This window comes from Limanda limanda, chromosome 11, assembly GCF_963576545.1.
Source record: "Limanda limanda chromosome 11, fLimLim1.1, whole genome shotgun sequence".
Classification (NCBI taxonomy): domain Eukaryota; kingdom Metazoa; phylum Chordata; class Actinopteri; order Pleuronectiformes; family Pleuronectidae; genus Limanda; species Limanda limanda.
Window position 1 is genome coordinate 9,642,285 of NC_083646.1, and position 26,890 is coordinate 9,669,174.

General features: G+C 39.9%; 1 protein-coding gene across 1 annotated transcript; it reads right to left on the bottom strand.

Moving 5' to 3' along the window:
• Positions 1-2,667: 2,667 nt before the first annotated feature.
• LOC133013946 (carcinoembryonic antigen-related cell adhesion molecule 5-like) lies at positions 2,668-25,900 on the bottom strand. The gene is made up of 17 exons (XM_061081030.1): positions 25,812-25,900; positions 25,259-25,588; positions 13,971-14,243; positions 13,591-13,851; positions 12,545-12,817; positions 12,220-12,474; positions 11,980-12,088; positions 11,741-11,781; positions 11,597-11,646; positions 10,880-10,937; positions 7,630-7,710; positions 7,121-7,447; positions 5,839-6,117; positions 5,459-5,719; positions 4,449-4,721; positions 3,400-3,449; positions 2,668-2,751 (listed from the first exon to the last, which is right to left on the bottom strand). The coding sequence occupies exons 1-17, from the start codon at positions 25,855-25,857 to the stop codon at positions 2,668-2,670; spliced, it is 3,051 nt and encodes a 1,016-aa protein (XP_060937013.1). The 5' UTR covers positions 25,858-25,900.
• Between the last annotated feature and the right edge of the window lie 990 nt (positions 25,901-26,890).

Sequence of the window (26,890 nt, forward strand, 5' to 3'; positions counted from 1 at the left end):
GAGAATACACCATGAAATCCTCACTTCTCTAGTCAGCCACACTTATATTGATCAAATGTCTCATCGATAGAATTAAAAGTTGTGACATGTTGGTTGATACATGCATGTCTCAGCAGGTCTCTGCCATGGAGCCGGTTTCATCACTGTTGACGTCCTTCGCGGTATAACAGGAGGGAGCGTGACCTTCACAACATCTGTAAAACCGACCGCAGAGCCGGGTTGAAGTTGATAAATCCACTGGATCTCTGGTGCTGAGACATCTGACAGAGGAAGACAGCGAAGAATACGAGTTGATGATCATCCCAAATTGAGGAGAGTAGATTCAAGGAACTGCCAAGCTGAAGTGAGATGTACAAATCCAACACCTCTTCAAAAAGGTTCAAATAATGCTTGTGTTTTATCGATGTGTTTGGAATGAGAAGTCTGAGTCTAAGGACACATTAGGTCACATTGCTTTGTATATGGTGTCTCACTGTCTTTTCATTTGATTTATTCCTTTGTGCACAGCCCAAGTGTCAAAACCCACCATGGCCTGTCCCACAGGGAACTTAATAGAGGGTAAAACCTCTGTGAAACTAGCGTGTGATGCTAACGGCTTGGTGAGCAGAGAGTGGAAGAAAGATGGAAAACCTGTTGCTCCTGGAGGCAGATTCAGTTTTCACGAGGGCAACAGAGTGCTGTCCATCAGCCCAGTGGACCGGATGGATACTGGAGGGTTTCTCTGTAACGTCAGCAATGATATCAGTTTTGAAACAGCCATTTGCTGTCTCAAAGTCTTCTGTATGTACTTAAATTTTTTCTTTATTAACATTCAGCTGCTCAAGCTCCTTTTTTCAGCCTTCTTAAAAATCTCCTTCCTCATCCGTGCAGATGGACCTAACAGACCGATAATCGATCAGACGCCAATCGAAGCAGAGATGGAGGAGAGGGTCACTCTGAGGTGCTCTGCTGACTCGCTGCCAAGGGCGACTTACTACTGGAGATTCAAACACATGCTGATATACGGGCCTGTGCACTTCATCCACGAGATGGAAGAGAGGCACCTGGGGAGGAACACCTGCACCGCCCAAAACTCTGTCACTGGTCTGGAGACCTCTGAGGTCCACAAACTGCATGGTACTTGAGCTCTCTTTCTTTCTTTCGCATGCCGTGCATCTGTTTGTAGAGTAATGTCTTTCTTTTTCTGATCCAGACTCATCCACTACCATCAGTGGGTCTATTTCCACAATGGTTTGCACTGTCCTGAGCTTGGTGGGACTCATGTTGATCTAAAGACTGCATTGTGTCTGTGGAAATACACTGAACAGTTACTTCTGTAGAATATTACTGCTCTGCCCCATCGAGTTTCTAATGTGGATGAAATGTAAAATGATAAATGACTTCTCAATAATCTTTTGTGTTTGTATTATTTCCAGTTCTTTGGTTGTACAAAACTGTGACAGTTGTTATTAGTTTAATTGTATTTATTGAGTCACAGCCTTGTTACAATGTCTTTTTATTCTATGATCAAACACATAAATGATATATTATTACTTTAAATTCATCTGTTTGTGTCACGGCTGATTTCAAATCCAGTTTTAATAAATAAATCTTCACACTACGCGACTTCCCAGGTGACGGACAACAGACCTGACATCATTTGTTCTAGTGTCATTCAACCTTCAACAACATGATAACGTGTCTCATGTTCTTTATCACCAGCAGCAGCCTGAAAACATCTTGTCATGGTGTCACTGTTTCAAACTTTTATTAAAAAACTGTTGTGTGCTTATAAACACTATCAGGCAACATCCAGCTCTGTTCTTACGTTCCACAAGGAGGCGCCCTTGTGCTACAACAGAGCATCAGCCAACGTTTCCAAAGAGTCTGCCGTGAAAATATTGACAGCAAACAGGAACTCAAACAACAGTAGAAAGACAATCACAGTTCAGAGGAAGACACTAGCAACTGTAACTTAAGTGCTCAAGGACAACTGATTGGCAGAGTATAATAGGTGTAGGTGTCATTTACCAATTTCAATCAGTTCAATCATTATCTACACTACTCATCTTTTTAAGGTTTTTGCAGAGCTGGAGCCACCAATCACATTTGTTGAGATTCCAGCTGACAACTTTCCTGTTTGGTTCAAAGTCACCAGATTCATAGTGTGGTTTTTGGTCGCAGCTGCCCACTACGTATACAGGTCAACGCCAAACAGCAGACAATAATGAGTTAGGGACTATTTGACAGAGTTTCATCTCATTTTCTCACAAGGCTAAAATAAGGGTTTTGTGAGGTCACAGTGACCTTGATCATTGATCTTTAACTTTGATTCTAATTTGTTAGAAGATAGGTCATAGCAGTGTCAACAGTATGCAAAGGAAAAATCTAAGACAGCAATTCAACTAACATTTGCATTGACAGAGCGCGGATAAAGTAATAAACAAAACTATTGGAAAACTGTTACAAACTATGCAAACAAACAAAGGACAGGGAAGTGTGTGTTGGTCTGGTGACACTTTATCTGCCTCTGTTCCACCGTATCCACTGGGATCAGGTCATTGGGTCCTGAGCATCAGCCTGTGCACAGTTTGCACCAGACTGTGGAGCGGCTTCCTTCATTTGCTCCACATGGGCGTCAGTGGAGGATGCTGCAGGAAGTCTGTTGTTCACTTTGACCTCAGGATATTAGGAGGAGTTTTTCTCTAACTCTGGCTGCACCGTCCCACCCTCTTGGTTCTTTAAGAAATCGATGTCTTCGTAGATCACATCCTGCAAAAGATGATAAAGTGAGTGAATAGAAATATATGTTGTGGCAAATGTGAATATTTGCTTCCCTGGTGTAAAGTTGGTTTGTCAGCTGACATAGGGTGAGAGCGTATCGCAGGGACAGTAAACAGACACAAACAACCATTCACACTCACACCTACTGACAATGTAGAGTCTCCAATTAACCAAAGCAAGAGGAAGCCGGGCACAAACAACCCTAACCCCTAACCCCTAACGACTGCTACACCATGTCACCCATAATTTGCCCACTAATATCTGAAAGAACAATTGTAAAACAAAATCTAAAATAAAGGTCCTGCAGTCTAATTTTAGAATTTCATGCAACTTAATGCATATTGTTTAATACTATGATTACAGTTAATATAGTAATATTTAATAAAGGATTTTGTGAGATGCAGAATTTTAGATTTAGCCATTTTATGCCGCTAAAAAATAACACAGACATAACATGGACTGAATCCCATTGGGGTTAAGTCAGCTACTATAATTATAAAACTCTATGTAGTTTTGTTTCCCCTTTACTTCACGTTTATTGGAATATTGACATATTCAATGACGGTTTGATATTTTAAAGGTGAACTGACACTTCTAAGCTTCTTAAGTGAAAGTGAACCCACTGATGATTTTTACCTGATTACTTGACGATGCCACGCTGTTCTGCCTTCCACCTCCTGTAGAACCTGGGGTAGAAACAGTGATTAAAGGAAATCAATCAAGGGAATAAATAATAATGCATAAATACCCAAGTACTACACAAACTTGTTATTAACTCACCTGTTCTGGTGTCTCCATGAGACCGATTTTTTCGCTGTTTTCTGTTTAGAGGGAGAATGAGTTATTATATACTATAATACATAATAATAGTAGTATGACTATGCATTATATGAGCTGCAAAAATGAAGCTTGACATTAGAAAAACTAATTTTAGTGTTTGATTACAGTAATTAAGAGAAATACAGTATCTTAAGTTAATCATTTAAAGTTAAAAAAACATGTTTTGTAGTTGAATAGTAGACTTGACAACTTTCCAGCATCATGACTTGGCTAAGACACAAATACATCAATCGGTGACTTATTACAAAGCTGTTGGTCACTTACCTTCTTCGAGAAACAAAATACAATCCACCAGCACAAAGTCCAACGATGAGACAGCAAGCGATTATTATTCCAGCAATGCAACCAGAGTTACAACTTGGAAGTTGTTTGACTAAATTAAAAACAGAAATCATTCGAAAATTATTTCAAACTTTCAAACTTTCTAAGATTAGTTTTATCTTCAGAGTAGTTGATATAGTTAGTCATAATAATGTGAGGCTGTTGTCATTTGTATATTCACATCTCGTTACCTATCACAGACAATGCATGTTCTGCGGTTGACCTTCTCCCTGTTACATTATTCGTTGCTGTGCAGGTGTAGGATCCACCGTCAGAAAACTCAGTGAAGTCTTTAGTGAACACGGCAGAATCGCTGAGTATCTCTGTCGTGTTTAGAGACCAGGTGTAAGAAGCCGATGGTGTGGACTCAGCGGAGCAGGTTAATGTTAAGGTGTGTTTCACATCTATCTCACGTGGACCAGTGAATTGGACACTTCCTGGTCCGTCTGAAAGACACACAGAGATTTGTAGTTTCATCACAGTCTCACAAACAAGGGTAAAATGTGCATGAATGTGGTACGTACATTTTACAAGCATGTTGTATTCAGCCTTATCACTGTTGATGGAGTTCGTGATTTTGCAGGAATATTTTCCGCTGTTCGTTCTCTTCAGAGGCTGAAAAGACAACACGCTCTTCTCGCTGTTAAGTGTCATGGTGTCGGTCTGGATCAGATCAGAGCCGTTTATCATCCACTGTCTGCTGAAGACTGAGCCAGCGGCCTCACAGGTTAGGTTCACAGAGTTTCCCTCAACTGCCTGGTTTGTTGTGGATTTGACAGAAGCACCTGATATTCTCTCTGTTGGAGACAAGATAAAGGATTTTGTGAGATGAATATGAAAACAAGAACAAATGCACCAGAGAGTTGACTGAGTTTATAAAAATAGAAGAACTTGTGAAGAGGTAAACTGCTGATTGTCCATCTGCTTTTCTAACATTGACAGTTTTAAACTTTATTATACTCTTTATATACTCATAATATATGATATACTCATAATATACTCACAACTGGTCATAATTGCAATAAATTCCCTCAAGGTAAACCTGATATATCATGTTAAAGAGGCCAAAATGATATTTTGTGAGGCCACTGTGACCTTTGACCAGTGTCAACCCAAATCGCATCACGCTGTCAGACACTCTTGGGAAAACGCGGTGACAAGGTTAAAAGAAGGGTTCTGTGAGGTCACAGTGATCTTGATCTTTGACCTTTGATTTTATTCTAATTTGTTCTTCCTTGAATCTGAGTGAAGGTTGCTGCCAAATGTGAAGGAATTCCGTTGAGGTGTTCTAGAGACATTGTGTTCAGATAAAGAGGCCGGACGACTGGCTGTCGATGTGGAGACATGATGAAGTGCTTCTTTAAAACCACAGGTTTCTCAAACAGTTGACACATTTAAAACTTAACGTGTTTTGCAATTAGTCGGGTGTTTTTGAGCCAACAGAAGGATGTGGAAACAAGCTCAGTTTTTTGTAGGAAATAGATTCCTTAGTTAGGCCTGAAAGAACCCCAGAAAAACTTTGACTCAAACTTACGTAGCACAGAGATGAATACAGGCTGAGATGTCTGAGTTCTCTTAGTTTTGTTGTTATAGGCCTCACAGCTGTAGTTCCCAGTCTGGCTCGTTTTAATGTGGAGCAGTTTGAGCTCTGCTCCAGAAACAGACAGTTCGCCTCCAATCCACTGAAAGTGAGCAGGAGGTCTGGAGTCAGCTGAGCACGTCAGGCTGACGTTCGAGCCGTTCTCATAATAAAGTTGAGATGGAGACAGATTTAAACGTGTATTTTCTGGGCCAACTGAAAGTAGAACAACAGCAGAGAAGACAATCAACAAGTTGTAACGTTAGTTGCAAGAGAAATGAAAAGATGTAGGACCCACACCCTGACTCCTAGTGAGGTGCAGGTTATTCACTCACAGCTGACGGAGAGGAACACTGGATCACTGGTGCCGTTACTGACAGGATTTACCACAAGACAGCTGTACGGTCCCTGGTCGTAACGGGTCACATTGAAAATAATGAGATTGGAGCCCCGATCAGTGAGCTGAACTCTGTCGCTGGCTGTGACCTCCGAGCTGCTGTTCAGCCAGAGGAAGGAGATCGAGGATCCAGAGGAGGAGCAGGACAGATAGACGGAGCTGATGAACTCTACCAAGTCTGGGCTGCTGGTTGTTATCATCACATTGGAGACTTGCTCTGTGGGCGGATGAGATAAAGGGGAAACAAATGTAAAAGCCAACACTACAATGAAGAGGAATGATTTCCATCTGAATCCATGAAAGTTATATCTGATGTTTGAGGTTTGATTTAATCCTGCTGAGCCTGAAAGCAATAATGCACCAACCAAATTAAGTGAAAATCATGATAAAAATAACAAATAATCCGTAACACCACCATCTGTGACACACATTCATTTTTTCTTATCTTCAACCAAACCAAAACCTATCAGTGGCAAGATGTAAGGACATATTTTGATTTCGGAACGCATACTTAAGACTTAACTATCCAATAGGATGCAAACACCTACATGTAACATAGAGAGTGACAGCAATTCTAGCCAGTCATAGATGTGCTGTTGGGATGGGTGATGCAAGTTAGACTAAAATTAGACTGCAGAAAACTTCCAGAACAGTTATGGGGCCTTGTTGTATTCTCCTCTATGATCATAGAATTTAAGGGGTTCTCAAAAAAGCGTCTTTGCTGTGGACTAACATCTGCTATTGTCTGGGGCCCCCTTAATTGGGATGCAAGGCAATTGTATACTTTGCCCTGTTGACAAACCTTTTAACAGCTAAGGTCCATTGTTGAACTAACTTCTAAATAGTTTTTGTTTTTAAAACATAGTTTTTTTTGCCTTTTGTATGAAACATTAGATTTTGAATTCAGTAATTGTTTGGGAGACTTCAGTCCTGGTGGTGGAAGGAGATGTTTCAGTAACAGCAGCGAGGCCACTACTCTTTACTCAATGTTGTTATTTCTACAGCTCCCACAGCTGCATCTGTAGATAATTGAAATGAAACCATGTGAGACTAAAAACTGCCTCAATAATCTAAACAGTATGTCGAAGAGGTCAATATAAGCCTCAATAAGCTTCTTTATAATTACATGTGGGACTGAACAGATTCTGTTTTCAATGAAAATGCATAATTTTGCAGAGACAAACACACACATTTATTGCTGAAATTGAATATGTGCTCACCATATATCATCAGTCTGGTGCTTCCTAAGTGGGTTTCACCAGATGTTATAATGGTAACTCTGTATTCTCCACTTTCATTAAGAGCCAAATTCCTGAGCTCCAGGGATCCAGTAGATATGAAGAGGGTGATCCTGTCTTCATACCCTGGTGTAACTGTGTTCCCACCTGCGCTGAAGGATATTATGGGACTAAGATAAAGGCTCCACAACACAAGGTTGATAGTCACAGGTGGATCTTGTGGTGTCAGCTTTGTGGTGAATAGCACCTTCCCTTCTACAGGTGCATTCAGCAGATCGTCGACCAACACCCCAAAGCCTTCACACAAACCTGGAGGAGACAAATTAAAGACGGACCGTAAAGGAGACTTTGTATCATTAACTATTGAACGTATATTTCCATCGTTTGGAGTCTTATATTCCAGATTGTAATGGATTTTGTTGAAAATAGCTGTGACAATAATTCAATTTCGTTAACAAAACAGTGAATATGTCGAAGGTCTTGCTTCTTACCTGTAAAGATCACACAAAGAACGCAAAGTAAAAACAACAGGTTCATTGTTCCCTCTTCCTGAGATGTGCAGATGAGACGAGCTCAACACTGACACTGTTCCAACAACCTTTGCACCATGAGAGCAACCCAATGAATCTGCAGCAACCGTTCAAGTCTGTCGTGGAGAGGCTGCAACATGTCTCCCGCTTCTGGTGAAACTCGAAGTTCACCAGGACAAAACATAGGAGCGAAAATTCTATGAATATTTTTAAAAACACATTATATACAAAGCATTTCTGGAATGTACTAATTCAAATAAACACCCAAACAAAACTTGCATCTCACACTTTCTCCTAACAGGTCCTAAAATATTTTCTATATTCAGCTTCATCATAGTAAGTTGCTTTTTAATCATTCCCAGTAAACAGGAAATAGTGATACTTAATTAGATCAACTCCTGGAATAAGTTTAAATATTATAGAAGAGGTTGAATTTCTATAATCTCAATACAAATGTATTCCAGAGCAGTTTTGGGAATAAATCTAAGTAAGGTAACAAAAGTAGGTTCGTAAATCTTGATATCTGAAACTGCTCAGATATTAAAATTATTATTTTTAATATCATAAAAAAAGGCTGAGTTTCAATTACTGCGGATATTCCTCCATTCTCTCCTCCCATTTATCGCTCACTTTACTTTAAGTTAAGTTGAAATGCCATAATACAGTTAGGTCCAGAAATATTTGGACATTGACACAATTTTCATAATTTTGGCTCTTTACACCACCACAATGGATTTTGAATGAAACAATCAAGATGTGCTTTAAGTGCAGACTTTCAGCTTTAAATTGAGGGTATTTACATCCAAATTAGGTTAACGGTGTAGGAATTACAACACATTTTATGTCTTCAATTTTGTCTTCAGCAAGTGAAATGCATGCTCAATTGGATTCAGGTCAGGTGATTGACTTGGCCATTGCACAACATTCCACTTCTTTGCCTTAAAAAACTCTTTGCTTGCTTTCGCAGTATGCTTCTGGGCATTGTTCATCTCTACTGTGAAGCGCCGTCCAATGACTTCTTAAGCATTTGGTTGAATATGAGCAGATAATATTGCCTGAAACACTTCAGAGTTAATCCTAATGCTTTTGTCAGAAGTCACATCATCAATAAATACAAGGGAACCAGTTCTGGCAGCCATACATACCCACGCCATAACACTACCTCCAACATGCTTCACTGATGAGGTGGTATGCTTTGGATCATGAGCAGTTCCTTCCCTTCGCCATACTCCTCTCTTCCCATCATTCTGGAACAAGTTGATCTTTGTCTCATCTGTCCATATGATGTTGTTCCAGAACTGTACAGGCTCTTTTAGATGTTTTTTGGCAAACTCTAATCTGGTCTTCCTGTTTTTTGAGGCTCACCAATGGTTTACATATTGTGGTGAACCCTTTGTATTTACTCTGGTGAAGTCTTCTCTTGATTGTTGACTTTGACACATATACGCCTACCTCCTGGAGAGGGTTCTTGATCTGGCCAACTGTTGTGAAGGGGTTTTTCTTCACCAGGGAAATAATTCTTCTGTCATCCACCACAGTTGTTTTCCGTGGTCTTCCTGGTCTTTTGGTGTTGCTTAGCTCACCAGTGCTTTCTTTCTATTTAAGAATGTACCAAACAGTTGATTTGGCCACACCTAATGTTTTTACTATCCCTCTGATAGGTTTGTTTCGATTTTTCAGCCTAATGATGGTTTGCTTCACTGATAGTGACAGCTCTTTGGACTTCATATTGAGAGTTGACAGCAACAGATTCCAAACACAAATACCACACCTGAAATGAACTCTAGACTTTTTATCTGCTCCTTGTCAATGAAATAACGAGGGAATAACACACACCTGGCCATGGAACAGCTGAGCAGCCAATTGTCCAATTACTTTTGGTCCCTTAAAAAGGGTGTGCCACATATAAAATGTGTTGTAATACCTACACCGTTCACCTGATTTGGATGTAAATACCCTCAAATTAAAGCTGAAAGTCTGCACTGAAATCACATCTTGATTGTTTCATATAAAATCCATTGTGGTGGTGTAAAGAGCCAAAATGATGACAATTGTGTCAATGTCCAAATATTTATGGACCTAACTGTAAGTATGATAAAACAAACCTTAGCTTATAGTTTACACTGTCACAAACAGGCAAGTGTGCACAGTACTGCACGTAGGTTAAGCTTTTATTGATAATATTTGATTCCTTTTCACTTTTGCCTTATTTGTAAAATATTGTCAGTCTTGAAATGTTTTGATCCTGGTTCAACCATGAAAACACACAAAGTTCTGTGAGTGTGTTTATAAAAAACATGAGCATTGAGCTCAAAGAAAGTCTGTGCCTTCTAAGTGTCCATCTCAGAGGGCTGTAGTCTCTCTCACGATGAGCTGATGAAGGATCATTATCATAATTTCTGATATGCAGTTGTTTTATTAGCTTACGTTAGTCAGTGCGGCAACAATAACCAAAGTTTAGTGTAGGTAATAATTAAGCATGGCAGGCCTGTGGACTTCTTGATGACATTCATTTATTACAGATAATCTTCAGGACAGTTGTTCCATTGTCGCACTAACACAGGAGCCAGAAGGTCACACAACATCAGAAGAGGAACCAAACTGAGAATACACCATGAAATACTCACTACGAAGCCAACTCCTCTTTAAAAAGGTTCAAATAATGCTTGTGTTTTATCAATGTGTTTGGAATGAGAAGTCTGAAAAACAATTGTAATGGATCTGCTTTAAGGACACACTAGGTCAAATTGCTTGGTATTTGGTCAAAGTCACCAGATTCATTGTGTTGTTTTTGGTGCTGCCAACTACATATACAGGTCAACGCCAAACAGCAGACAATAATACGTTAGGGACTAATTAACAGAGTTTCATCTAATTTTCTCACAAGGCTAAAAAGAAGGGTTTTGTGAGGTCACAGTGACCTTGATCCTTGACCTTTAACTTTGATTCTAATTTGTTAGGAGATAGGTCATAGCAGTGTCAACATAATGCAAAGCAAAAAGGTATGACACCAATTCAACTAACATTTGCATTAACAGAGGGCAGATAAAGCAATAAACAAAGCTATTGGAAAACAGTTACAAACTATGCTAACAAAAAAAGGAGAGAGAAGTGTGTGTTGGTCTGGTGACACTTTAACCTCCTCTGTTCCACCGTATCCACTGGGATCAGGTCATTGGTTCCTGAGAATCAGTCTGTGCATAGTGTGTACCAGACTGTGGAGCGGCCTCCCTTGGTTGCTCCAAATCAATGTCTTCATAGATCTCATCCTGCAAAAGATGATGAAGTGAGTGAATACGAATAAATGTTAGGCAACTTTGAATATGTGCTCCCTGGTGTAAAGTTGTTTTTTCAACTGACATAGGTTGAGAGCGTATCGCAGGGACAGTAAACAGACACAAGCAACAATTCACACTCACACCTACTGACAATGTAGAGTCTCCAATTAACCAAAGCGAGAGGAAGCCGGGGATCGTGGAGGAAACCCAAGCAAAAGCACAAACAACCATAACCCCTAACCCCTAACGACTGCACCACCGTGTCACCCATAATTTGCCCACTAATATGTGAAAGCTAATTGTAAAAAAAATCTCAAATAAAGGTCCTGCAGTTTAATTTTAGAAGTTCATTCATTGAAATGCACTATGATTACAGTTAATATAGTAATAATTAATGAAGGATTTTGTGAGATGCAGAATGTTAGATTTTGCCATTTGATGCCTCTAAAACACAAAACAGACATAACATGGACTGAATCCCATTGGGGTAAAGTCAGCTACTTTAAATATAAAACTGTATGTAGTTTTTTTCCCCCTTTTCTTCACGTTTGTTGGAATATTGAGATATTCAATGACGGTTGGATATTTTAAAAGTGAACTGACACTTCTGAGCTTCTTGAGTGAAAGTGAACCCACTAATGACTTTTTACCTGATTACTTGACGATGCCACGTTGTTCTGCCTTCCACCTCCTGTAGAACCTGGGATATAAACAGTGATTAAAGGAAATCAATCAAGGGAATAAATCATAATGCATAAATACACAAGTACTACACAAACTTGTTATTAACTCACCAGTTCTGGTGTCTCCATGAGACAGATTGTTTTGCTGTTTTCTATTTAGAGGGAGAATGAGTTGTTATTATATACTATAATAAATAATAATAATATTATGACTATGCATTATATGAGCTGCAAAAATGAAGCTTGACATTAGCAAAACTAATTTTAGTGCTTGATTACAGTAATAAAGAGAAATATCAATTTCGCAAAACACCAATTGGTGACTTATTACAAAGCTGTTGGTCACTTACCTTCTTCGAGAAACAAAATATAATCCACCAGCACAAAGTCCAACGATGAGACAGCAAGCGATTACTATTCCAGCAATGCAACCAGAGTTACAACTTGGAGGTTGTTTGACTAATTTAAAAACAGAAATAATTCGAAAATGATTTAAAACTTTCTAAGATTACTTTTATCCTCAGATTAGTTGATATAGTTAGGTATAATAATGTGAGCCTGTTGTCATTTGTATATTCACATCTCGTTACCTATCACGGACAATGCATGTTCTGCGGTTGACCTTCTCCCTGTTACATAATTCGTTGCTGTGCAGGTGTAGGATCCACCGTCAGAAAACTCAGTGACGTCTTTAGTGAACACGGCAGAATGGCTGAGTATCTCTGTCTTGTTCAGAAACCAGGTGTAAGTAGCCGATGGTGTGGACTCAGCGGAGCAGGTTAATGTTAAGGTGTGTTTCACATTTATCTCATGTGGACCAGTGATTTGGACACTTCCTGGTCCGTCTGAAAGACACACAGAGATTTGTAGTTTAATCACAAACAAGGGGAAAATGTGCTCGAACGTGATACTTACAGTTTACAACCATGTTGTATTCAGCCTTATCACTGTTGATGGGGTTCGTGATTTTGCAGGAATATTTTCCGTTGTTCGTTCTCTTCAGTGGCTGAAAAGACAACACGCTCTTTTCGTTGTTAAGTGTCATGGTGTCGGTCTGGATCAGATCGGAGTCGTTTATCATCCACTGTCTGCTGAAGACTGAGCCAGCGGCCTCACAGGTTAGGTTCACAGAGTTTCCCTCAACTGCCGGGTTTGCTGTGGATTTGACAGAAGCACCTGATATTCTCTCTGTTGGAGACAAGATAAAGGATTTTGTGAAATGAATATGAAACAAATGCACCTGAGAGTTGACGAATGTATTAATATAAAGGAACTTGTGAAGAGGTAAACTGCTGATTGTCCATCTGCTATTCTTACATTGACAGTTTTAAACTACCTATACTCTTTCTATACTCATACTATTGAATTGAATAAATCACACAACCCTGACTTTACTACAAGGTCAGAAGATAGTGTCACAAAATAATGGAGAAGACTATAGAATTACTGCCGTGTGTTTTTTTACCACGGTCAACCAACAACTGGTCAAAATTGAAATAAATTCCCTAAATGCAAACTTGAGATATCATGATAAAGAGGCCAAAACCATGTTTTGAGAGGCCACTGTGACCTTTGACCTATGTCAACCCAAATCACATCACGCACGATTCTGTAAGACACTCTTGGGTTAACACGCTCACAAGGCTAAAAGAAGGGTTTTGTGAGGTCACAGTGACCTTGATCATTGACCTTTAACTTTGATTCTAATTTGTTGTTCCTTGAATCTGAGTGAAGGTTGCTGCCAAATTTAAAGGAATTCTGTTGAGGTGTTCTAGAGACATTGTGTTCAGAGGAAGAGGCCGGACAACTGGCTGTCGATGTGAAGACATGATAAAGTGCTCAATTAGTCGAGTGTTTTTGAGCCAACTGAAGGAAGTGGAAACAAGCTCAGTTTTTTGAAGGAAATAGATTCCTTTTTTTAGCCCTGAAACAACCCCAGAAAAACTTTGACTCAAACTTACGTAGTACAGAGATGAATACAGGCTGAGATGTCTGACTTCTGTGAGTTTTGTTGTTAGAGGCCTCACAGCTGTAGTTCCCAGTCTGGTTCATTTTAATGTTGAGCAGTTTGAGCTCTGGTCCAGAAACAGACAGTTTGTCTCCAATCCACTGAAAGTGAGCAGGAGGTCTGGAGACAGCTGAGCACGTCAGGCTGACGTTTGAGCCGTCCTCATAATAAAGTTGAGATTGAGACAGATTTAATCTTGTATTTTCTGGGCCAACTGAAAGTAGGACAACAGCAGAGAAGAAAATCAACAAGATGTAACATTAGTTGCAAGAGAAATGAAAAGGTGTAGGACCCACACCCTGACTCGTAGTGAGATGCAGGTTATTCACTCACAGCTGACGGAGAGGAACACTGGATCACTGGTGACGTTACTGACAGGATTTACGACACGACAGCTAAACGGTCCCTGGTCGTAACGGGTCACATTGAAAATAGTGAGTTTGGAGCCCTCATCAGTGACTCTGTCGCTGGCTGTGAACTCTGAGCTGCCGTTCAGCCAGAGGAAGGAGAGCGAAGTTCCAGAGGAGGAGCAGGACAGATGGACGGAGCTGATGAACTCTACCAAGTCTGGGCTGCTGGTTGTTGTCATCACATTGGAGACTGGCTCTGTGGGCGGAGGAGATAAAGGGGAAACAAATGTAAACACTACAATGAGGAGGAATGATTTATATCTGAACCATTAAAGTTATATCTGATGTTTGAGGTTTGATTTAATCCTGCTGAGCCTGAAAGCAATAATGCATCAATTAAATGAAGTGAAAATCATGAAAATCGTAACAAATAATCCGTAACGCCACCATCAGGCGGTGGACTAGTGGCAGAAACTTGGACTATGGGCAGAAAAAGGTCTCTAGTTCTTCTCTGGTTCGACTCCACGGAGAAACAACAAAAAGACGAACCTGGATTGATCTGTCCAAAAATCCAAGAGGATTCTCCCTACCCTGTCTAGTGCCCCTGAGCAAGGCACCTTACTCCCCCAAAATCTGCTCCCCGGGCGCCGTACATGGCTGCCCACTGCTCTGTGTGTCCTGCACCAGATGGGTTAAAAGCAGAGGTTAAATTTCCCTACAATTGCATGAGTGTGCTTTGCATGTCTGTGCATGTGTTTGGGACAAATAAATGTATCTTAATCTGTGACACACATTCATTTTTTGTTATCTTCAACCAAACCTTGACATCGTTATTGTACAGGAATTTTCAAATACGCCAGACAGAGAGGCACCAACTTCTCCTCTCAACAAATGTGGCGACGCCGGCGAGCTTGTTCTGGCAGGCAACTCGAGCTGCCCTGCGCCAATCATTTTACATACGTCACGTGACATACCTCACACTCCACAACCATCTATAGTACACACCCACTTTATCAGGTTTATCTATTTAACCAGAGAGAGACATGTCCAATTAACCCCTCTTGCTCGCACTGCTGCTGCAGTATTGCCACCTGTTGCTTCAGCCCCTCCACCACCCCAGCATCCACCTGTAGGCTCCAACCGGGGGGTTACAAGTATTTGCTCATCACTCCCATCATTCCTGTGTAATCATATGGGGGAGTGATTAAGTTGGAGCCTAGACGCCAAACACTAAATCTGTTGTAATGCTGCAATAAATGTTCAAACGTGAGTTGTCTGACTGAACTTCAACTTTTTTATTGAATAAAGAATATTTTATCAGTGGCAAGATGTAAGGACATAATTTGATTTAGGAATGCAAACTTTAGACCTAACTGTCCAATAGGATGCAAACACCTACATGTAACATTGAGAGTGACAGCAATTCTAGCCATTCATGGATGTGCTGTTGGGATGGGTGATGCAAGTAGTGGAAGATATACTGGGATGCTGTGGGAGACATCTTCAGACTTGGGGTCGATAATTGCTCATGTTAATCCGTTAGCGTTTGTTTATTGTTCCACCTTCTGTTCTCCTTGATGCATCAAGTCTACATTACAATATTTTGAACAAGACATCAGCTGCTGCCTGAGTTCTCCTTTCACCAGCTTTCAGAAAACTTCCAGAACAGTTATTGGTTCTTGTTGCATTCTCTTCTACAATCATAGAATTTAAGGGGCTCTCAAAAAAATGTCTTTGCTGTGGACTAACATCAGCTAATATTGTCTGGGGCCCCCTAGATTGGGATGCCAGGCAATTGTCTGCTTTGCCCTGTTGGCACGCCCTTAAACAGCAAAGGTCCATTGTTGAACTAGCTCCCAGTTTTAGTTTTAACACTTTTTTCACAAAACAAAATCATTTTCAAAAACATAGATTTTTTTGCCTTTTCAACTATTGTATGAAAACATTAGATGTTGAATTCACTAAGTGTTAGGGAGACTTCAGTCCTGGTGGTGGAAGGAGATGTTTCAGTAACAGCAGCGAGGCCACTACTCTTTACTCATTGTTGTTATTTCTACAGGTCTCACAGCTGTGTCTGTAGATAAGTCAAATGAAGCCATGTGAGACTAAAAACTGCCTCAATTATCTAAACAGTTTGTCGAAGAGGTCAATAAAAGCCTCAATAAGCTTCTTTATAATAACATGCGAAACTTAACAGATTCTGTTTTCAATGAAAATGCCTAATTGCTAAGTTTGCGGAGAAAAACACACACATTTATTAATGGAAATGAATATGTGCTCACCATATATCCTCAGTGAGGTGTTTCCTGTTTGAGTTACACCGTCAGGTGTTTGAATGTTAACACTGTATTCTCCACCGTCATTAAGAGCCAAATTCATGAGCTTCAGGGATCCAGTAGATATGAAGAGGGCGATCCTGTCTTCATACCCTGGTGTAATTGTATTCACTCCTTGGATTGAGGTTATTATGTTAGTACTCTCAAAGTTCCAGATCACACTTCGGAAAGTCACAGGTGGTTCTTGTGGCGTCAGCGTAGTGGTGAATATCACCATTCCTCCTACAGGTCCAGTCAGCAGATCGTCAACCAACACCCCAGCGCCTTCACACAAACCTGTAAGAGACAAATTAAAGAAAGACCGTAAAGGAGACTTTGTATCATTAAATAATGAACATCTATTTTCATTTCTTGGAGTCTTATATTCCGGATTGTTTTGGATTTTGTTGCAGACAGTTTTCATAATAATTCAATTTCGTTGGTTAAAAAAAACAAAGGTTAACACGACTTTTCTACAACCACAAAACAGTTAATATGTCAAAGGTCTTGCTTCTTACCTGTAAAGGTCACACAAAGAACGCAAAGTAAAAACAACAGGTTCATTGTTCCTTCTTCCTGAGACGTGCAGATGAGAAGAGCTCAACACTGACACTGTTCCAACAACCTTTGCACCATGAGAGCAACCCAATGAATCTGCAGCAACACATTCAAGTCTGTGGTGGAGAGGCTGCAACATGTTTCCCTCTTCTGGTGAAACTTGAACATCAAAGTTCACCAGGACAAAACATAGGAGCGACAATTATATGAATAACTTTAAAAATACCTTATCTGAAAAGTATTTTCTGTCCTTCTAACGAAAACGTTTTAGAAATGTAATAATTCAAATAAACACGCAAACAAAACTTGCATATCACACTTTCTCCTAACAGGTCCTAAAATATTTTGTATATTCAGCTTCATCATAGTAAGTTCCTTTTTAATCATTCCCAGTAAACAAGAAATAGTGTTACATGATCAGATCAACTGCTGGAATAAGTTTAGATATAATAGAAGAGGTTTAATTTCTATAATTAAACCTCGTCAATTGATGCGAATATTCTTCCATTCTCTCCTCCCATTTCCCGCTGAATTTATGATAGACAATGATAGAATTAAAAGTTGTGACATGTTGGTTGATACATGCATGTCTCAGCAGGTCTCTGCCATGGAGCCGGTTTCGTCACTGTTGACGTCTTTCGCGGGATAACAGGAGGGAGCGTGACCTTCACAACATCTGTCAAACCGAGCACTGAGACGTTCCTGGCACTGACCTGGGGCTTCAACGGCACCACCAATGTGATCACTTCCACCACTGCGGAAGTCGTGGGACAAGGATACGAGAACCGGGTTGAAGTAGATAAATCCACTGGATCTCTGGTGCTGAGTAATCTGACAGAGAAAGACAGTGGAGAATACGAGTTGATGATAATCCCAAATGGAGGAGAGCAGATTCAAGGAACTGCCAAGCTGGAAGTATTGAGTAAGTGAGATGCACAAATCCATCACCTCTTTAAAAAGGTTGAAATAATGCTTGTGTTTTATCAATGTGTTTGGAATGAGAAGTCTGAGTCTAAGGACACATTGGGTCACCTTGTTTGGTATATGGTGTCTCATTGTCTTTTTTACTTTCATTTATTCCTTTGTGCACAGCGAAGGTGTCGATACCCTCCATGGCCTGTCCCACAGAGAACTTAATAGAGGGTAAAACCTCTGTGAAACTAGCCTGTGATGCCAACGGCTTGGTGAGCATAGATTGGACGAAAGATGGAAAACCTGTTGCTCCTGGAGGCAGATTCAGTTTTCACGAGGGCAACAGAGTGTTGTCCATCAGCCCATTGGACTGGATGGATACTGGAGGGTTTCACTGTAATGTCAGCAATGATATCAGTTTTGAAACAACCATTTGTAGTCTCAAAGTCTTCTGTATGTACTTACATTTTTTCTTTATTAACATTCAGCTGCTCAAGCTACTTTTTTCAGCCTTCTTTATGATCTCCTTCCTTATCCGTGCAGATGGACCTGACAGACCGATAATCCATCAGACGCCAATCGAAGCAGAAATGGAGGAGAGGGTCACTCTGAGGTGCTCTGCTGACTCGCTGCCAAGGGCGACTTACTACTAGAGATTCAAACACATGCTGATATACGGGCCTGTGCACTTCATCCACGAGATGGAAGAGAGGCACCTGGGGAAGTACACCTGCACTGCCCAAAACTCTGTCACTGGTCTGGAGACCTCTGAGGTCCACAAGCTGCATGGTACTTGAGCTCTCTTTCTCTCTTTCACATGTTGTGCCTCTATTTGTAGAGTAATGTCTTTCTTTTTCTGATCCAGACTCATCCACTACCATCAGTGGGTCTATTTCCACAATGGTTTGCACTGTCCTGAGCTTGGTGGGACTCATGTTGATCTAAACACTGCATTGTGTCTCTGGAAATAGACTGAACAGTTACATCTGTAGGATATTACTGCTCTGCCCCATCGAGTTTCTAATGTGTATGAAATGTAAAATAATAAATGACTAATCAATAACCTTTTGTGTTTGTATTATTTCCAGTTCTTTGGTTATACAAAACTGTGGCAGTCGTTATTAGTTTAATTGTATTTATTGAGTCACAGCCTTGTTACAATGTATTTTTATTCTATAATCAAACAAATGAATGAGATATTATTGGTTTAAAATCATCTGTTTGTCTCACGGCTGATTTCAAATCCTGTTTTAATAAATAAATCTTCACACTACGCGACTTCCCCGGTGTCGCACAACAGACCTGACATAATTTGTTCTAGTGTCATTCAACCTTCAACAAGATGACAACGTGTCTCATGTTCTTTAACACCAGCAGCAGCCTGATAACATCCTGTCATGGTGTCACTGTTACAACCTTTTATTAAAAAACTGTTGTGAGCTTATGAACACTATCAGGCAACATCCAGCGCTGCTCTTACGTTCCACCAGGAGGCGCCCTTGTGCTGCAACAGAGATTCAGCCAACGTTGCCAAAAAGTCTTTGCCGTAAAATATTGACAGCAAACAGGAACTCAAACACTAGTAGAAAGATAATCACAGTTCAGAAGAAGACAACAGAAACTGGAACTTAAGTGCTCAAGAACAACTGATTGGCAGAGTATAATATGAGTAGGTGTCATTTACCAATTTCAATCAGTTCAATCATTATCTACATTACTCATTCTTTTAAGTTTTTAGCGGAGATGGAGCCACCAACCACCTTTGTTGAGATTCCAGCTGACAACTTTCCTGTTTGGTTCAAAGATACCAGATTCATAGTGTGGTTTTTGGTCACAGCTGCCAACTATGTATACAGGTCAAAGTCAAACAGCAGACAATAATAAGTTAGGGACTATTTAACAGAGTTTCATCTCATTTTCTCAAAAGGCTAAAAGAAGGGTTTTGTGAGGTCACTGTGACCTTGATCATTGACCTTTAACTTTGATTCTAATTAGGGCTGGGCAAGTTAACTCGTTTTAATCGAGTTAACTCAAGTGATGAGTTAATTCGATTGTTTATCCGCCAATTGTTTTCTTTTTTCCTGTTCTGCAGCAGTCAGCAACAGACTTTCACAAAATGAAAGCCTGACTTTCATAATAAAACAATAAATAATCAAACTTGAGTTAATGCGAGATAAAATAATTAATCGAGTTAACTCATCACTTGAGTTAACTCGATTGAAACGAGTTAACGTGCCCAGCCCTAATTCTAATTTGTTACAAGATAGGTCAAAGCAGTGTCAACATTATGTAAAGCAAAAATTTAAGACAGCAATTCAATTAACATTTGCATTGACAGAGGGCAGATAAAGCAATAAACAAAACTATTGGAAAACGGTTACAACTATGCAAACAAACAATGGACAGAGAAGTGTGTGTTGGTCTGGTGACACTCTAGCCTCCTCTGTTCCACCGTATCCACTGGGATCAGGTCATTGGGTCCTGAGCATCAGTCTGTGCACAGTTTGCATCAGACTGTGGAGCGGCCTCCTTCATTTGCTCCATATCGGCGTCAGTAGAGGATGCTGCAGGAAGTCTGTTGTTCACTTTGACCTCAGGATATGAGGAGGAGTTTTTCTGTAACTCCAGGTGCACCGTCCCACCATCTTGGTTCCTTAAGAAATCAATGTCTTCGTAGATAACATCCTGCAAAAGATGATAAAGTGAGTGAATACAAATAAATGTTAGGCAACTTTGAATATCTGCTTCCCTGGTGTAAAGTTGGTTTGTCAGCTGACATAGGGTGAGAGCAGATCGCAGGGACAGTTAACAGACACAAACAACCATTCACACTGACACCTACTGACAATGTAGAGTCTCCAATTAACCAAAGCGAGAGGAAGCCGGGGAACCTGGGGGAACCCAAGCAAAAGCACATACAACCATAACCCCTAACCCCTAACGACTGCACCACCGTGTCACCCATAATTTGCCCACTAATATGTGAAAGCTAATTGTAAAAGTAAAACTGAATTAAAGGTCTTGCAGTCTAATTTTAGAATTTCATGCTACTCAAGGCACATTGTTTAATACTATGATTACAGTCAATATAGTAATAATTAATTAAGGATTTTGTGAGATGCAGAATTGTAGCTTTGCCATTTTTTTGCCTCTAAAACACAACAGAGACATAACATGGACTGAATCCCATTGGGGTAAAGTCAGCTACTTTAATTATAAAACTGTATGTATTTTTGTTTCCCCTTTACTTCACGTTTATTGGAATATTGACATATTCAATGATGGTTTGATATTTTAAAGGTGAACTGACACTTCTGAGCTACTTGAGTGAAAGTGAATCCACTGATTATTTTTACCTGATTACTTGACGATGCCACGCTGTTCTGCCTTCCACCTCCTGTAGAACCTGGGGTAGAAACAGTGATAAGAGGAAATCAATCAAGGGAATAAATAATAATGCATAAATACACAAGTACAACATAAACTTGGTATTAACTCACCTGTTCTGATGTCTCCATGAGACAGATTGTTTGGCTGTTTTCTGTTTAGAGGGAGAATTAATCATTATTATATACAGTCATGCATTATCTGAGCTGCATCAATGAAGCTTGACATTAGCAAAACTAATTTTAGTGCTTGATTACAGTAATAAAGAGAAATGCAGTATCTTAAGTTAATCATTTAAAGTAAAAAAAAAACATGTTTTGTAGGTGAATAGTAGATGTTAAACTTAACAATTTTCCAGCATTGTTTGTCATGACTTGGCTAAGACACAAATACAACAATCAGTGACTTATTACAAAGCTGTTGGTCACTTACCTTCTTCGAGAAACAAAATATAATCCACCAGCACAAAGTCCAACAATAAGACAGCAGGCAATTATTATTCCAGCAATGCAACCAGCGGAAGAACTTGGAGGTTGTTTGACTAAATTAAAAAGAGAAATCATTCGAACATGATTTAAAACTTTCTAAGATTAGTTTTATCTTCAGAGTAGTTGATATAGTTAGGTATAATAATGTGAGACTGTTGTCATTTGTATATTCACATCTCGTTACCTATCACAGACAATGCATGTTCTGCGGTTGACCTTCTCCCTGTTACATAATTCGCTGCTGTGCAGGTGTAGGATCCACCGTCAGAAAACTCAGTGACGTCTTTAGTGAACACGGCCGAATCGCTGAGTATCTCTATCGTGTTCAGAAACCATGTGTAAGAAGCCGATGGTGTAGAATCAGCGGAGCAGGTCAATGTTAAGGTGTGTTTCACATTTATTTCACGTGGACCAGTGATTTGGACACTTCCTGGTCCGTCTGAAAGACACACAGAGATTTATAGTTTCATCACAGCCGCAAAAACAAGGGGTAAATGTGCACGAACGTGATACTTACAGTTTACAACCATGTTGTATTTAGCTTCATCACTGTTGATGGGGTTCGTGATTTTGCAGGAATATTCTCCGCTGTTCGTTCTCTTCAGTGGCTTAAAAGACAACACGCTCTTCTCGCTGTTAAGTGTCATGGTGTCAGTCTGGATCAGATCAGAGCCGTTTATCATCCACTGTCTGCTGAAGACTGAGCCAGTGGCCTCACAGGTTAGGTTCACAGAGTTTCCCTCAACTGCCGGGTTTGTTGTGGATTTGACAGAAGCACCTGATATTCTCTCTATTGGAGACAAGATTAAGGATTTTGTGAGACGAATATGAAAACAGGAACAAATGCACCTGAGAGTTGACAAAGGTATGAATATAAAGGAACTTGTGAAGAGGTAAACTGCTGATTGTCCACCTGCTATTCTTACATTGACAGATTTTAACTACCTATACTCTATCTATACTGATAATATTGAATTGAATAAATCAGAAAACCTTGACTTTACTACAAGGTCAGAAGATAGTGTCACAAAATAATGGAGAAGACTATAGAATTACTGCCGTGCGTTTTTTTACCACGGCCAACCAGCTGTGTTTCAGGCCACATACATTATTTTTAGACTCATATGAGGTCACCGTAACCTTTTAACTTTGAATAGTTAATCGCTGAGTCCAAGCGACAACTGGTCAAAACTGAAATGAATTCCCCCAAGGCAAACTTGAGATATCATGTAAAAGAGGCCAAAACCATATTTTGTGAGGCCACTGTGACCTTTGACCTCTGTCAACCCATATCGCATCATGCACGATTCTGTCAGAAACTCTTGGGAAAACGCGCTCACAAGGCTAAAAGATGGGTTATGTGAGGTCACAGTGATCTTGATCATTGACCTTTGACTTTTATCCTGATTCGTTCTTCCTTGAATCTGAGTGAAGGTTGCTGCCAAATGTGAAGGAATTCCGTTGAGGTGTTCTAGAGACATTGTGTTCAGAGGAAGAGGCCGAAAGACTGGCTGTCGATGTGGAGACATGATAAAGTGCTTCTTTAAAACCACAGGTTTCTCAAACAGTTGACACATTTAAAACGTAAAGTGTTTTGCCATTAGTCGGGTGTTTTTGAGCCAACTGAAGGAAGTGGAAACAAGCTCAGTTTTTTGCAGGAAATAGAGTCCTTTTTTTAGGCCTGAAAGAACCCATGAAAAACTTTGACTCAAACTTACGTAGTACAGAGATGAATACAGGCTGAGATGTCTGACTTCTGTGAGTTTTGTTGTTAGAGGCCTCACAGCTGTAGTTCCCAGTCTGGTTCATTTTAATGTTGAGCAGTTTGAGCTCTGGTCCAGAAACAGACAGTTTGTCTCCAATCCACTCCAAAGTTGAGATGGAGACAGATTAAAACTTGTATTTTCTGGGCCAACTGAAAGTAGAACAACAGCAGAGAAGAAAATCAACAAGATGTAACGTTAGTTGCAAGAGAAATGAAAAGGCGTAGGGCCCACACCCTGACTCGTAGTGAGGTGCAGGTTATTCACTCACAGCTGACGGAGAGGAACACTGGATCACTGGTGCCGTTACTGACAGGATTTACCACACGACACCTGAACATTCCCTGGTCGTAACGGGTCACATTGAAGATGGTGAGATTGGAGCCCCCATCAGTGAGCTGAACTCTGTCGCTGGCTGTGAACTCTGAGCTGCCGTTCAGCCAGAGGAAGGAGAGCGAAGTTCCAGAGGAGGAACAGGACAGATGGAAGGAGCTGATGAACTCTACCAAGTCTGGGCTGCTGGTTGTTGTCACATTGGAGACTGGCTCTGTGGGCGGAGAAGATAAAGGGGAAACAAATGTAAAAGACAACACTACAATGAGGAGGAATTATTTCCATCTGTTATATCTTATATCTGATGTTTGAGGTTTGATTTAATCCTGCTGAGCCTATAAGCAATAATGCACCAACCAAATGAAGTGAAAATCATGAAAATCGTAACAAATAATCCGTAACACCATCATCTGTGACACACATTCACTTTTTTCTTATCTTCAACCAAACCTTGGCATTGTTATTATACAGAAATGTTCAAATACGCCAGACAACGAGGCACCAACTCATCCTCTCACCAAATTCTCCTCTCAATAACTTCAACTTTTTTGCGTATTTTATCAGTGGCAAGATGTAAGGACATAATTTGATTTAGGAATGCATACTTTAGACTTAACTATCCAATAATATGCAAACACCCACATGTAACATAGAGTGACAGCAATGCTAACCATTCATAGATGTGCTGTTGGGATGGGTGATGCAAGTAAAGGAAGATATACTGGGATGCTGTGGGAGACATCTTCAGACTGGGGGTCGATAATTGCTCATGATAATCTGTTAGCGTTTGTTTATTGTTCCACCTTCTGGATTCCTTGATGCATCAAGTCTACATTAAAATCTTCTGCATAAGACATCAGCTGCTGCCTGAGTCCTCCTTTCACCAGCTTTCAGAAAACTTCCAGAACAGTTATTGGGCCTTGTTGCATTCTCCTCTACGATCATAGAAATTAAAGGGTTCTCACAAAATTGTGTTTGCTGTGGACTAACATCAGACATTGTCTGGGGCCCCCTGAATTCAGATGCAAGGCAATTGTCTGTTTTGCCCTGTTGACACGCCCCTAAACAGCAAAAGGTCAATGGTGAACTAACTCCCTCATAGTTTTAGTTTTAACACTTTTTTCACAAAACAAAATCATTTTTAAAAACATAGATTTGTTTGCCTTTTGTATGAAAACATTAGATGTTGAATTCAGTAATTGTTTGGAGACTTCAGGTCTGGTGGTGGAAGGAGATGTTTCAGTAACAGCAGCGAGGCCACTACTCTTTACTCATTGTTGTTATTTCTACAGCTCTCACAGCTGCGTCTGTAGATAATTGAAATGAAGCAAAGTGAGACTAAAAACTGGCCCAATAATCTAAACAGTATGTTGAAGAGGTCAATAAAAGCCTCAATAAGCTTCTTTATAATAACATGTGGGACTCAACAGATTCTGTTTTCAATGATAATGCATAATTTTTAAGTTTGCGGAGACAAACACACACATTCATTGCTGGAATTGAATATGTACTTACCATATATCATCAGTGTGGTGCTTCCTGATTGACTGTTAAGGTCAGATGTTATAATGCTAACTCTGTATTCTCCACTGTCAGTAAGAGCCAAATTCCTGAGCTCCAGGGATCCACTAGATATGAAGGGGGTGATCCTGTCTTCATACCCTGGTGTAGTGTTAATCACAGTTGCGCTGAAGCTTATTATTCTACTAGTATTAAAGTTCCAGATCACAGTTTGGAAAGTCACAGGTGGATCTTGTGGCGTCAGCTTTGTGGTGAATAGCACCTTCCCTCCTACAGTTGCATTCAGCAGATCGTCAACCAACACCCCACTGCCTTCACACAAACCTGGGGGAGACAAATTAAAGACGGACCATAAAGGAGACTTTGTATCATTAACTATTGAAGGTCTCTTTTCATTTCTTGGAGTCTTATATTCCAGATTGTTTTGGATTTTTTTTGCAAACAGTTGTCAAAATAATTCAATTTCGTTGGTTAAAAAAAAACAAAGGTTAACACGACTTTTCTACAACCACAAAACAGTTAATATGTCAAAGGTCTTGCTTCTTACCTGTAAAGGTCACACAAAGAACGCAAAGTAAAAACAACAGGTTCATTGTTCTTCTCTTCCTGAGACGTGCAGATGAGAAGAGCTCAACACTGACACTGTTCCAACAACCTTTGCACCATGAGAGTAACCCAATGAAACTGCAGCAACACATTCAAGTCTGTGGTGGAGAGGCTGCAACATGTCTCCCTCTTCTGGTGAAACTTGAACATCAAAGTTCACCAGGACAAAACATGGGAGTGACAATTATATAAATATTTTTAAAAACACATCATATGAAAAGTATTTTCTGTCCTTCCAACGAAAACGTTTTAGAAATGTACTAATTCAAATAAACACCCAAACAAAACTTGCATCTCACACTTTCTCCTAACAGTTCCTATAATATTTTGTATATTGAGCTTCATCATAGTAAGTTCCTTTTAAATCATTCCCAGTAAACAGGAAATATTGTTACTTAATCTTATCAACTCCTGGAATAAGTTTAAATATTATAGAATCAGAATCTGAATCAGAATCAGAAGTATTTTATTGCCAAGTACGTTCACAAATACAAGGAATTTGCTCTGGTTATTGGTGCAATCAATGAACATAGAAACATAAAAGCGCAATAGATACAACATGCATAGGAGAGCAATAAAAAATGTGAAACCAGTATATATTTACTCACTGTATACTTCTTATTTACTCACTTTTTACCAATATTTATACAAAGTAACATTTATTTTGAGATAAACATTTCTGAATAAAAATATATAAAAAATACAAAAAGTGAAGTAAAAGGTGGAATGCTTAATGCAAAACAGTTAACAGCGTCATATTGCAATATGCAATGTAATGCAGTATAATATAGTATGATATGATATAATGTGTTAATTTAACACATCCTAGAGGTGTGCGGGTGGAATAAAAGTCCAAGTCAGGTGGGGGTCCCGGGCCTTGTTGATAAGGCCCACTGCAGTCGGGAAGAAGCTGGTCATGTGGCGGGAGGTTTTGGTCCTGATGGCCTGCAGCCTCCTGCCCGAGGGAAGAACCTCAAAGAGTTTGTGACCCGGGTGAGAAGGATCGGCTACAATCTTGCC